The sequence below is a fragment of the Polyodon spathula genome, chromosome 2 (genome assembly GCF_017654505.1).
Source record: "Polyodon spathula isolate WHYD16114869_AA chromosome 2, ASM1765450v1, whole genome shotgun sequence".
NCBI classification, from domain to species: domain Eukaryota; kingdom Metazoa; phylum Chordata; class Actinopteri; order Acipenseriformes; family Polyodontidae; genus Polyodon; species Polyodon spathula.
In genome coordinates, this window is record NC_054535.1 from 102969727 (window position 1) to 102984342 (window position 14616).

The window sequence follows — 14616 nt, forward strand, 5'->3', positions numbered from 1 at the left end:
ACCAAACTCACAAACTTTCAGATCTTTATATAGTGTGGGGCCTCCCAAACTCATCCCTAAAGATCTACCTAATTATTTAAACACCTGATTCTAATTATCCCCTTAATTGAGCTGATAAAACCAGGGGTTCACTTACTTTTTCACATACCCTGAATCTTAATTACTCATTGTTTGTCTAATTCATAGATTATTTTGTTTCATAACACATGGAATTGCTTAATATAAACCCTAGTGGATATTTAAGAAAAGACTGATTTTAATTAAAGAGGGCTATCATGGTAAATTATGAATCACTAAAGCATAATTTCATAGACAAAAGTCCATTGTTTCTTTAATATTAAGTGCCAACTTTCCATTTTTATTTCCATTCTCTAGTTTTTGGCATGTTTGAATTATAAAGCTATAACTCAATTGGACAGGTTCACCTCTGCACTGGCCTGTAGACAGAAAGATAGACAGAAAGCTACAGTCTTTTCTTTTGGATTTACTCATTCACAATATGAAAGACTGAAAGACTGGGCAAGACTACTTTTGGTGTGCAAGGACATATCTGGCCATAATTCCAATAGAGAATTGCGGTCTCCATTGAATGGTTCCTGTTAAAACCAATGGGAAAGCATAAAGCTGGAAAAATTTATAGTACCAGATTTACATCCAATGCAACAAGTCTATAACAATACTCCCATGTATAACTATATAGTAGCCTGATGCACAAAAAAATGACATGAGCCAACACATAGGGCTAGATTCGCAATGCTATTTATTCCTGGCTGTCATGAGCACATTTTGCCTGAAAGGAATAAATACCACCTACAATTCCAGAACAAATAAGAAACAACGTTAGACTACAAAGAAGTAAATTAAACGTCTGATAACTTGGTTTGGTCATTTTACTGGGTGAGTTCTAACTATCTGAAAGAAACTTGGTAATGATCATTTGGAGTAAATACTTCTGAGGATCTAGCCTAAAGTGGCATACCACAGTTTATAGGTTTTGATGTTGACTGGTCTTGTCATGCTTCTCTTGAAAATGCATCCAAATAACACAGAATGCATATAGTTTGCAAAGGGCTACATGCAAGACGGTGACAGAATGAGGTCTCCGAAAAAACGTATCTTAGTTCATGCTTTTTAACTCTTAAGGAGGCATGCCACGAGTATATGAAGTGCTTTTAATCTCTAGCTAATTTGAGCCCATCTCTCAAATGTGGAAAAAATATAAGTAAGAAATTAAGAAAGTATAGCCAGGAGCTAGTATCCTGTTTTGAAAAGATGCACATTAAAAATAAAGTGACTGTTACCATTCAAACATTTACAAATACATATCAGAATTACTGTATAAAGAAAGGACTATCATGCACAATGCAACATTAACAGGAATTGCTCCCTTTATTAACCTCACAGAATACAATGAAAAATAGGGTGGAGAAGTCCCTAACAGAGTCTGGCTTTCAGGTTTTGTGCTGGTATTATGAGATAAAACTTGGATGATATGTATGATATTTACAACACAAATAAAAATAAATAAACAAAAAACTACCTCTTTTTGAGGACTAACTAAACAAAAACAGGAACCTAAACTAATAACCAGACAGTTTTACAAAAATGACAATAACAAAAAAGCTTTACACACCACCCTTCAGGACTAGGACACAAAGTCGGGCTCTTCACACAGCAGCCCTGAGCAGACTGTCTGCTTTCTTTTAATACCCTGCACCTGGCTCTGATTTACAATACCAGCCAGGTGCAGGGGATAATTAAACAATAAAATAATTAACAATTTAGTTTGGCAGGGTGATTTTAACCCTCTCCCTGTCACAAACATGCCCGTGCTAATCAACAATAACCATTGCGTCAAGAACACTTTATTATTTAAAAGCTCTCAAATCCAATAAAAAGGTACTTGTAATATAATTAGGATGTCTAGTTTTCGGGTTTTGATCATGTGATGTCCCTTTGAAAATATTTTGAGCAAATTTGCTTTCTTAATCAAACACTAATTACCAAAGGAAGTTGTTTTTTTTTTACCCTCATATCTTCTCTGAGTTAACAGACAACCTGCATTGATCTCACCTGAATCTATTTGAACCTACATTTCGTTCTGACTCTAATCGCCGAATTCAACTTATTATCAATCAATCGATCTTTATTTTATATAGCGCCTGTCATAATGGACCATCATCACAAAGTGCTTTACAAGATGCAGCAAATACAAGAAAATAAGGAGAAATGCATAATGCATGATATACAATAATAAAAAAAAAAAAAAATGCATAATACATTAAATACAGTGGAAAGTACATAATACATGTCCTCAGCTCACCGCGCACCAGCGACCCCTGTAGACTGGCAGGGTGCCTGCGGGCTTGCCTGCAAGCTGCCCAGAGCTGCGTTGTCCTCTGACACTGTAGCTTTGGGCTGGCTGCATGGCGGGTCTGCAAAATGAAAAGAAGTGGTGGGCTGACGACATGCGCTTCAGAGGACAGCGTGTGTTCATCTTTACCACTCTCGAGTCAGTGCAGGGGTGGTAGTGCTGCATATAAAATACAATTGAATATTTCGATTTGGGAGAAAAATGGGGTAAAATCAATTGGCGACTACTACATTTTTTTTTAAAAAATAATTAAAAAAAACTGTAATAAAACTGGGAAAAGTGATCACTTACAGGGTAACATGCTTTTTAAAAACATTTTTAGCATGTGTTCTATATAACAACAAAAATATGATAAATGTGTACTTACTGTCCACTGCTACCATTACCCCAGGCAAAGATCCTGTTGTCAACTGTAGAACATGAAAATAAAGAGATGATTTGTATTAACGTATCATATAGGCTGTAGAGACTTGTCACTACCAAACAACACCACATCAAATTATTTTTCTGTGTCCCAAACAATCTCCTAAAAATCTAAATAACGTTTAAACAAAAGTCAATCTACCAGCAGCCTCAGGGACTCCCAATCATATCATCTCCTATGTTAATCATGCAAGCAGGGATCAGGACCACAAGCTCAAGTTAATAACTGTAAAACTATAAGAAAAAAAAAAACATTAACCAAAACATAAGTTTACCATGCCATTCACTTTTGCCAGCTTTTAAAACTGAAGTTATTGGTAAAGACACAAGCTAAGGACTTATGCAAATTAAAAATGTTCTCCCATTTGAGGAATAGCACTGTTCATTTTGTCCAATTCTGATATTATTTATTGTACAAGCATAGAGAAGATGTCTAATATGTCTTAAAATATCTGAATATCAGTGATAGACAATAATACTGTCTCCAGCTGGACAGTGAACACAAGTCTCAAACTTCAACAAATCTGCTGCAAATTGTTCATGACAGAGGCAGTTGTGCACAAACTACATATCAAGTTATCTCAGCTTCCCTTTGCATTATATAGTTATACATAAAAACATACCTGTCAGGAAACTGTGGTACAAAGGTCATAGCTAATCAGCTAAGTTTTGCCTCCGGCATTGCTTTGAAGACAGAATGATTTATCTGGTAATATTTTGTCATCCCACTGCCTTAAAACTATGTTAATGTTGTTATTTGATTTTGGTGTGAATATAATATAATGGTTTCATGGTTCTGTCCTTCTGATTCTGTCTATAATGCATCAAGCGCGTCTTAAAACTAATGTGGTTTGTCTTGACCAACTGCAATGTTTTAAATAAATACATATAATTACAGCTGCCAGGCAGAGACAGATGAAGAAAATCAAAATCCTTTGAATATAAAGGTGTTATGCCACTGTAAATTTTGTCAAGAGACTATGGGCAACAGTGAAACTTACTTTAAAAGTCTGAGAAAGCTTGATTAAACATTTGAAAATAACTTCCATTGACTCTAGATAGTAAAATACTGTAGTTTCTGATCTTTCTCCTATAATCACCGGGCTGCCACTTTAATCTTTGTGATGATCCTACAGCAGAGTACGTGAAGCAGAGTGCGTGAAGCAGAGTGTGGTCAGGTAGGGTCTTCCCACTTGTAACACATGGAACACGAAACTCGGTGTTTGAGAAATGGCCCTTAAAAAAATGAGTTCATCCCAGTCAAAGCAAAAATAAAACTAAACATTTTAGCCAAAGACAAGGGGACTGATATTGCTGATAGCCAGTGAGAGAAAACAAGGCTTGTTTTAAATTGTTAGTTACCTCTCCTTTTAGCTTTGGGATTTAGAATAAAGATTCAGTGGCTTTTGTAATTGATTTTTTAATATGAATGTCATATGAAAGAATCATGTTAGTCTGTATAGTGCTGCATACAGAGAAATCTCATCTCTGTATATTTCATACATTTTTTTACACACGGAAATGTAATAAAAAAAATGCGTTCAAGCAGAAGTCAAAAAGGTTATTTTCCTGTCTGATAAAACACATCCTATTAAATATAAAGCATTGCTTCCATGCTTGCACCAAGTGATATCAGTTCACTTGTATTCTACAGTTTTAAAATTGGTCTGAATGATAGAGAGATCAGTTCACTTCTGTGGAAGAACTGTAAAAGTCAAGTTGCAGGGGGAGTACATTAAATAATGTACTAGTTGATGGTGTTAGAGGCACAGTTTTAAAAAAAAATGAATTACCCATAATACCTTTTGTAATAAAAGTTATGAATATATTTTTGTTCGTTGCTAAAAGCAAATGCCTGTTTGGCACTCGCTGAATCCCATTTGCTTTGTATATTTTGATTAATACTACTTGGGATAATCTACACTGCCTGGTCTAGGTTCACTAACCCCACTGTAAAATAATGAGCCTTCAAGAATAAAAAATATGCTCTCTACAAACTTGCATAGTCTGAGGAAGCACTGAACATATTCAAATGAAATGAGAAAATGAGGCCTTCACTAATTAAATTTGCTGCAAAGTGAAAGTAGCTGCTCTCAATCTGTATTTAACTGTCAGCTCCTCGCTCTAACAATTGGACATGCCATCAACCTTTTTGCATATGTTTTCTATAAATACCTGTTCTGTGATTCAACTGCCATATAACTATGCAGAACTTGTGGTCTTAAGGGAACTTTGCAGCAACTGGGGCTGCAACCAATAGCTGCGAAGTTCGCTCACCAAGAACTGTCCTCAGCAAAGAACCTGCACTCATATATTATACAATATGTTACATGATTTACCTAAGGTTGTCAGGAGAGAAACAACTCAGGCAAATGCAAGGTAATAAACTGTAATACGTGCTGCATATGTTTGACTTGTAACCCTTAGCATCTTAAAACAGGATTCTATTCAAGAATTCATTTAGAAGCACAGTCAAGAAAAAATATCCCATTGTTGGCATTTTTATTATAATTTTTTTCATGACATTTTCTATTTGCTACACATTTCTGTCAATTCATCAGAAAAAAAAAAAAACTTTTAAAACGGTTGCACACGTATTTCTATTGCTGTTCTTCTGTTTGAGTAGATGTTGATTAAAATAATTACAAATTATGTCAATCCTATATGAACTATCCTAATCCCATACAAGGTGTGTGATTTCCGTTTTTAATCGATAAACACAGTTAGAAACATCCCTGTTCACTTACCCCCATTCATAGTGCAGTTCACTGCATTGTGTAGCAATAGAGGAACAGCCAGTGCTATGATTTTTATCTGTGCTGTTATTTCAATAAGGTGCCTTAACACATCAAAACTACAAAATGGCAGCCATCTTAAACAGATAACCATGGTCACCAACACATTTCGCATGTAGCGGCAGCAGCAGCTTTGTAAAAAGGCTGCCATAATAGTTACTTTCTAGTACGAAACTCACGACGAACTTGACCTAAACAGTCATATAATACAGCTGTATAATACAAAAAACGAAAGGTCACATGACCATAACATGGGAGTCATCTCTGGTCAAAGGTGATGGATAATGTTAGATTTTAATGAAGCTCCCATCACAATGAAAATATGACATAATGGCAGTTAGTGATTGAAAATAACATATTCCTTCCCAGGGATGCATCAAAATAAACAACAATGAAAAAAAAGAGCTTCCTAGACCATGGGAGCAGAAGCTTATAAATGACAATTAAAGTATGTATATGTTATAACTAAAGTACATTTGACATTTAACATTTTAATATGATTTGAGGTGTTCAGTAAAGTGGTGTAGCTTGAAACAACTGTATTTTTCTTCCATTTTCTGTCTAGCGTTCAGAAAGCATTTTTTTAATCTTTAAAATGTCATGCCATGAAAGAGCAATTTTTATCTCCTTCCTTAACCTCTTAACAAACATGTATTGAAAGCCATTAGGCTGGCAGTTAACTAGATAAACATAAAGACCTTTTTCTTTGAAACAGTCAAATGCCATTCTCAGTAGAAATCTCAAACCATGAACAAAGCTATATGATTAGTCACTACGAAAAAACAATATAAGCATCTAGTAGGAATTTCATGAACTGTTTTTTTTTTCCATTCACTTCTTTCAAGGGTTGTAAAGAAAATAAAAACAGTTGGTATATTTAATGGATCTGTCAGATAGTACTTTTTGTACATTAAACTTCATTTCCTAAGAGAACTACATAGCTTGGCTGGCATCAATTTAAATTACACCACATCTTAGGAAGTATAAGTGACACAAAATGATTCTCTTCACATTTTACTGGGAAATGCATTGTACTCAGTTATAAGAAGATAAAACATTCAGCTTCTCTGCTCATGCATTTAACGGTATGCAACAGGAAATGTATGATTTGACATCACCAAACACATTTTTCTTAAATTACTGTGACTCCATCATTTGAATTAGTTTTTATTAAAGGCTGCAGTGTTAAATACTGACTGATGTGCATCACAAGCGTGTTAATCAGCCAAACAAGCAAACCCATCAAAAAGAGAAGCAAGAATTACACTACCATAATTATAACAATCTACAATACACAAGGTAAACTGTATTTCAGAGATCAAAACACAATACCAAAGCCCCTAACAATCTGATTGTACTTTCTAATCTCTTTAGTGATTTTACAAGGGTCAGTATATCACCCATGGTGATATACGCCAGCAATTGACTTCTACACCTCAAGCTGTTACATATGAAATTATTTTCCTTAAAAAGTAATAATGTTCCTCATCATCATAAGCAATGTTTTAATAACTGAGAAAATATCAATTTGATCTTTCCCATCGTGGAGCATTCTATGGGCCCGTTTAATCTATAAATGTCTTTAGAAAACTTATTTTGTATACAGCTCAGAGTTTACCATTCATTTAAAACAAGAAAATTATTTTAAATTATATACAGTAAATAGAGGTTATTCTGACTAATCATTTGTTCCGATAACATCTTATTGTATGCTCTGTATAAATTGCTCTGTTGAAAACAGTCCAACTGGAGGCTGCTGATGCTGCTGTGGAATATAGAGCCTGACTGGAAGTTGTAAAGTCTGTTTAAAACTGACTTTTTTGTTGTTTAGAAGTCAGTGTTTTGTTTTTGTGTTATATGTCATGTAAACAGCTTAGCTGTCCTGTGTGTTACTCAGGGACCTGCATGTGTTTAGTTAGAGCTCCGAGGGAGTAGGGTTTTGCTTGTTTGTTTTGTTTTGTATTTTGAATTAAAGTGTGCTGAAAATTCAAAGTTTTCTGAGTCACGTTCTTAAAGGGGCATGAACCCAAATAACGGACAGTTTGTTCACTATATATATATCATATATATATATATATATATATATATATATATATATATATATATAGGGGCAACATTACAGGCATTATTAACATTAGGTAGCTAGATTACATTACAATTAAGCATGCTTACAATTCAAAGCTAGAGCACAGCACATAGTCACACTAAAGAATTAACATTTTTGAGCCAGTAAAATAAATGGCTTTGCATAATCTTTAAGTAAAAAATCTGAGTGCCCAGTGTGAAAGCACAACATGAATTATTAAATGAGCATTGCATCCAAAGTAGCACTAAAGCATTCAAATGTTCAATACAAAAAGTTACAAGCTCTTGCAGCGTCTAAAAAAACATCCAAAATCTGGATTGCAGTGTAACAACAGCAAAGTGTAATCAGTCAGACTGCAGAGCCGGTATCATCAGAACTGAAACCAGCAAACTCCACGTCTTTGTCGTCTGAACCTTCCAATTGACGATGCAAACAATTCACATTTCCCCTCAGACATTACTCGTGCATGGTTACTTAAAAACGGTCAATGAAGGATTAACATTTTAGTTTCAAATAAAATTTGGGGGGGGGGGGGGACAACAATCGTTCACATGGGATGTTGACTCTGCAGAAGCCGTCTATATATATATAGCCGATATATATATATATATATATATATATATATAATATATATATATATATATATATAATATAGAATGTGCTTATTATAAATATATTACCAAATATGTTCATATAAATGTCTATGCATGACTAAAAATATATATCCATCATCTTGATGAAAGGCATAATTAAACAGATTTAAACTGGATATGTGCAGCAGAGTAAACCTTAATAGCAACGTCACCTACTCTACTGTAAAAGTATTATAATAACTTGTGATGGAATATAATAGACTTCTGAAAGAGGGAACAAAACCAGGCCATTCACTATGAATTACTCTAAGCTGCAGCAGGTTACTAAACTCTTGCTCCATTTGTATCAGGCTCTCACAACAGAGACTGGCTGGCAGAGAATGGCAGATGTTCATTCCTTCACTCATTTACCGGCAAGGGCAGCAGCTGCAAAAGGCATGGGATGCCATTTGGAATAATAGCCCCTGGTTTTGCTGGCACTCTTAGTGTTAAGAGAGTAATCTGCAATGTAAAGTGGATTCACAGTCAGAGTGAGCACCAGTGCACAGGTCACCCATAAAAATAGAAGATTCCATTATTCTTCAGGCTCCCCGGAGACTGCAAGATCTCTAGCATCATTACCAGGACTAAAAAACAGACTTTTCTGCTTCCCTCCACAAACCCTCCCCTAATTTCCTCCCTCTAATTATAGGTCAAGATCTCTTTTTGTAAATTATAAACCCTTTGTTCTTATCAAAAATGAATAGGCGAGGCAAAAAAAAAAAAAATCATATGAAAATAGGACGGGAAAAATTTCAATTATGAAACAGAGCTAATTTGGTATGACCAACGACTGTCAGCCATGCTGACAGTGCTCTATTATGCAGTCATTTGGGCGCTTTCAAATTAGTTATGTTAATGTCCTGTGAGTGAATGTAACACTTGGATGGGACAAGATTTCAGCAATTAATTTCTACAGTCAGCAGAGAGACAAGCAAATTTATTTTCCCCCTCTCTGGGAATTGGTAGGGGAGGGTGTGAGGTGGAGAAAGTGCATTTAGGAGCAAGGAACAAGCAAAACACAAGCCCTAAATAAAGCTGAAACAATGGGAGCCAATGCCTCCTCATTCATTCAATTGACAATGTTTTGCAGCTTAAACCTGTTTTATTAATTATGTTTGACATTTCCTTAATTAGTTTCATTTACACCAAATCAATCCCTACTGCTGTATGGCATCATTTATCATTTTAAAACATTTGCATACCGAGTGCTGACTTTTTCTACTTAATTATACATTAAAAGTGTCAGGCGCGCTTGCTGCCTGGCATTATCTGCGGCAGAAAGGTTTGTGGCTGGACTGTGTTGACATTAATCATTAAGAGCCTCCGAGTGCTCCTGGGTAGTAGTATCTGGGGAGCAGGGTAGCGACTCTCATTTTGGTGCTGAGAACCTGAAGCATTTTCCTCCCAAAATGACTCACAGTGAACATCAGACAAATAGATGACAAAAAATCTGAGACACAAGAATGTTTACAGTCCATACAGGAAAAGATTAAAATAATAATAATAATACATTTGAGGTTGCAATAGAATTCGTTGTTGTCGTGACGTTTCAGAGTGTTGAGGTGATCTTGCGGATAAAGTTTAGCTGAAACATTTAGGCCTACACTTAAAATATTTGTTAAGAATATCTAGTAGTAAAGTAATTTGGCTAAAGCCTTTATCCCAGCTATGAAGAGATTTCATCTACTACTTTTTACTTTCCACTGTAAATTAATTTGAATTTATATATATATCCTCCTTCAAAAAACTATTCCTATACTATTTTTCAAACTTCTGCCCTGAGCAGGATCTGTTGTTTTGCAAGACCTACCTCTGAACTCGCTGAATCAAAATTCATCGAAATGCTTTTGAACAGAACACACAGCATTTTTTATTCTTTAGGTTTGTGCATCTTAGCAGTGGGACGGTAAACTGGTATGACGGCATGTCACGGTTTAAGACTATGAAATTATGAAACCGTCAAAAAAATGCGACACCGCGATTATCGTAATTACGTCATTACCAGGATGCATTGCAAACGTCTTTGTGAAACCATGCAACTGGATGGAACTGTCGACATCTATTTTTTCCAATAAAACATGTCACAATCTGAATCAAGGGCATCAAAAAATAATGACGGCCTTTTCTCACCTGCAAAGAGGGTTAGGCCGTCTGTCTGGACATATTTTGGCTACAAAAAGATAAGATGGTGTAGTTAAAGAAGACGGTGCCCCTTATTGTAGAATCTGCAGGCGGGCAGTTGCAGCTCAAGGAGGAAACACTTCAAATCTCTTTAGCCACCTCAAGGAGCGTCATCCCATAACTTATGTAGACATTTCCAAAGTAAGTTCCATGAGGATAACTTAAAAATAGTAAGTTAGTGAATGGCAGCAGAGTTTTTAAGCCTTATTAAAAGATGTGCTTGCAGGTATGGTTTGGTATGGCAGCTCATCAGCACAAGTGCAGAGGAAAAATAGTCGTGAACATAAGAGTACTTTTGCTTAAAATGTTCACCGACAGAAAATCATTTGAAAAGTTTTGTTTCACTTGCGTATCGGTAAATGAAATACAGAGACGCAACCTCTTCTTTATATCATATTGTATTATTATTATTATTATTATTATTATTATTATTATTATTATTATTATTATTATTATTATTATTATTATTATATCATTATTGAGTTTGTTTCAACAGTGTGCTACAAGTAAGTATAAAAAGCAGTACTTTGTTTTCTTCAATATTCGTTTATACTATAAAACACACATTCAGATAAAAGGAAAAGAATGCATACATTTAAATTGAAATACAGCATAGCACAGTTCTGGGGGCGTGTAGCTGGGGATCACTAATTAGTCTCCAATGTCCTATTCAAGCCCTGTTCACCTGCACTTTTGTTGTAGCAAATGCTCAGACGCCGTCATTTCGTGCTTCAGTTAAACGTCTTTGTTGTAATATCGAAACTTTGTTGCCTCGCTCCTTTCACTACAGGTCATTTCTCTGCACAGCACTGCCAAGATATTATCAATTATTTTCCTACCTTTTTTGGTGATTCTTCTTATTATTCGTCGTCTCTATTTGGCTGCAGGCGCTCCAATATTAGTCTTTCCTGCTCCATCCAGTCTCCAGCTCAGTAACAGTGCTTTTCAAAGCTCCATTACTCAACTTTCTCTGCATCTTAATTAGAAAGACTGGCCCTTCGTTAAACTTTCAAAGCTCTGCCAACAAGACATCGACATTCCCCCGTCAGTGGTTGCCTTGCCTTGCCTTAGCTCTGTTTAAATCTAGCATTAAGCTTTGTCTGCTGAATCTCTCTTTACTGCAATCAGATGCCCCTCACCACTCCCCTCTCAGCTCCTGCTCCCACAGATCCAGCACAATATACCGTTCCAATAGAAGATCTGGTCCTGGACCTCCATCAGGTACGTTCAACATTTTAAAGACCTCTCCCTCCCATTAAAAATGCTATTCAACCAGTGGTGGCTTGTGAGTTTGACAGGTCTCATAACTACTCCATCGACACTGCCGAACTGCAACTCTTACACCAGCGCCTCACAGACCATGGTTTCCATGGCAATGCCCTCATCAAGTGACTATGGGGAGTGGTAAGTTGCCATGGTGATCAGGAAGCTTTATCAGGCAATGAGAGCCAGTGCCTCAGTTCTGCAATCTTCTGGCTCTTGCTGCTGCGCTTTTGCAACGTGAGAGCGAGTTCAACTTGTCGAATTGTGACATCTAAATACTGAATGTTCGTCTTGTAGACCTACGTTAATTTATTTATACACATCACTAACTGTTCTAAAACATGTCTTGAAATATTTATGATTCAAGCTAAAAAGAATAAGCAAATGTTTTATACATAGACAAGGATTTTAATCACAGTAAGCAAATATATTCTACCCTGCTTCACTAAAGCCAATAGTTTCAATTCCAATCACAGCCTCAAGATGGCAGCATAACACCACAAGCTCATCATAATTTAAGCTGGTTTGCTATCGCTGCCTTTCTATCCATTTCTGCAGTTCATCGTCACTCCCCTCCTGCTTCAACCTCTTATCCATCGCATTCAGCAGATCTCTGCCTCACAACAGGACACCGCACACTATTGATGGCAGTCCACCTTTCATTATTGCAGATCACCGCTTCAGCAGATCTCTGCTCTCTACAGCAGGCCACTCCACACTACTAACAGCATTCCATTGTTCACTTCCTCAGATCTCTGCTCTGTTATGCAGATCCCGCCCTCTACTGTTAATCACTTCTCACTACAACAAATCTCGGCTCCCTCTTCAGATCTGCTCACTATTGCAGCATGCAAAGGTTGCTTTAGTTTACTGTTTAAATCTGCAACTGTCCTTCTCCAGAGCTTCCAACGCTGCAGCTTTCCTCCAGTACTCGGATCGTGGCAGTCAAGGGGAACACTAATCTCCATCTAAAAAAGTAAATAAATACGGGGCATTTGACTTCCTCAGCAATTTAGTCATATGTCCGCTCATCCTCTCAGATATTGCAAGCATTAATACATGGTGAGAGACTGGAAATCTGTCTTGATTATGAGTTAAGGAGTTCCACTATTAGGAGAATGAATGGAAATCTCAGAATGTGAGTTCATCTTTTGCATTCTAAGCAGAGATGATAGTAGCAAACCGCTGATCGATCCTGTATTAACTAACACCTAGGATGGTCGGCATCTCATTTCCAGCACTTCCCTGACTCTATTTTCAGTATCTAAATTACCTCAGCTGGTCCCATCTGATCATGTCAACACTGATTGACATGACGTGCTCTGCAATATATAAAGTCTGCATCTCCCTATTTTTCAACAGTTAACAATGGGCAAGACAATAGGTCTGACAAACTATTATAGTGACAGGAGCTCCTGTATACTGCAGAGAAACAGACTTTGATGGAATTCAAGCAAAAATTAATCAGAACAATTGAAGCATCTTGCCATGCTGAGTGGATGCCTTATTGGATGCCATTGTTGGTCATGTAACAGTCTATGACCAGTGCTGTTGTGCTTTTTGGAAGGAATTCCGCATTCTAAATCTATCAAGTTGCAACTGTTAGCTAAGAACAAACTTAAATTGAACAAGGAAAAAGTAGCACATGCATATAAAAGTACAACATCAAATGACAACATGAAAACTGGAGCAATGTTATTGCAGATGTATTAAAAAAAAAAAAAAAAAAGTTCTGCCTGCTTTCCCCCCCCTCCAGACTCCTCAGTTTCACCAGCTGCTATTCGACTGAATCCTACTCTCAGTAAGCTCCTTCAATCTTCTCAGCATTAAATGTCTGCAGCCCTCATCCCGTCTTCAAGAGCTATCTATTCTACAGTCTGGTCAGCGTCTTCAGCTTTCCGCACCCAGAACCAGATTAATCCTAGTCCTTCAATCAAAATCTGATCCTGGCTTTCATCATCCACGCTAGGGATCCTCTCCATCTCACCTCAGTATCTATTAAATCTTACATTTCTGGGATCCAATATCACTACCGTATCATGTCTATGCCGTCTCCTTTCATTCTCTCCATGCCAGCAGTTTGCTTGACCCTCCATGGGATTCTTAAGAACCTTACCTATGCCTCGCCCTCCCACTGCCTATATCAACAGGACAGTCTCCATTCACTCATTCACTCTTTTGAAAGACTGCTTCTCCTCTACGAGGATCTACTTATGGAGACCATCTGCCTCTCAGGCTTCTTCGGTCCTCTCAGAAGCTCCAAATTCACTGCTTCTTCTGCTTCTAGTTTCCCCACTGCAAGTATTAGTTTCTGTGACCTTCTATTACAAACCCTTCATCATTTGGCTACGTACCTCCGAGATGGATTAATTTCAGCATGGTCAGATCATTAAGCCGTCAAGTATTGAGTCCACTATCCCCTTTATTTTCAACGGCAAGGTATCTCCCCAGCAGGAACCTGCCCCCCCCAACCCACTGTTGATTGATTCCTCTCACTCTATCATCTCTCGTCACTGGTTCTCAACCCACCTCTCCGCCTTCATCTCCATAGCAGGCCTCCCTTCTAGGTTCTACACCCCCATTCATTCTGTATATATGCAGCCACCTCCTCCATGAGCCTGATCATGAATGTGGGGAGCTGGTCCTCTTCTGCGGTGGATTCTTACACTCATTCATCCTCCTCTGATATAGTTTCAGCCCATTCTAATATTGCTAGTATGCCCAGAGTGGGGGCTTACTGTCCACCAGGGCCACCAGAGGTTTTTCCCTAATCAGCTTCAAGGGTTTTTTTCCTCTCCACTGAGCAGCATATCTACACATAGTCACAACTATTAATAACTCCTAACCCCTCTGTTTGTC

General features: G+C 37.1%; 1 protein-coding gene across 1 annotated transcript in view; it reads right to left on the reverse strand.

The window, feature by feature from the left end:
• The window catches only part of LOC121327369 (ultraviolet-B receptor UVR8-like), a 72983-nt gene that overhangs the window by 6979 nt on the left and 51388 nt on the right, over window positions 1-14616 (reverse strand). Inside the window, exon 2 of the mRNA XM_041271350.1 lies at window positions 2742-2784. Within this exon, the coding sequence (XP_041127284.1) occupies window positions 2742-2784 (43 nt within the window). The remainder of the gene's footprint in view (window positions 1-2741; window positions 2785-14616) is intronic.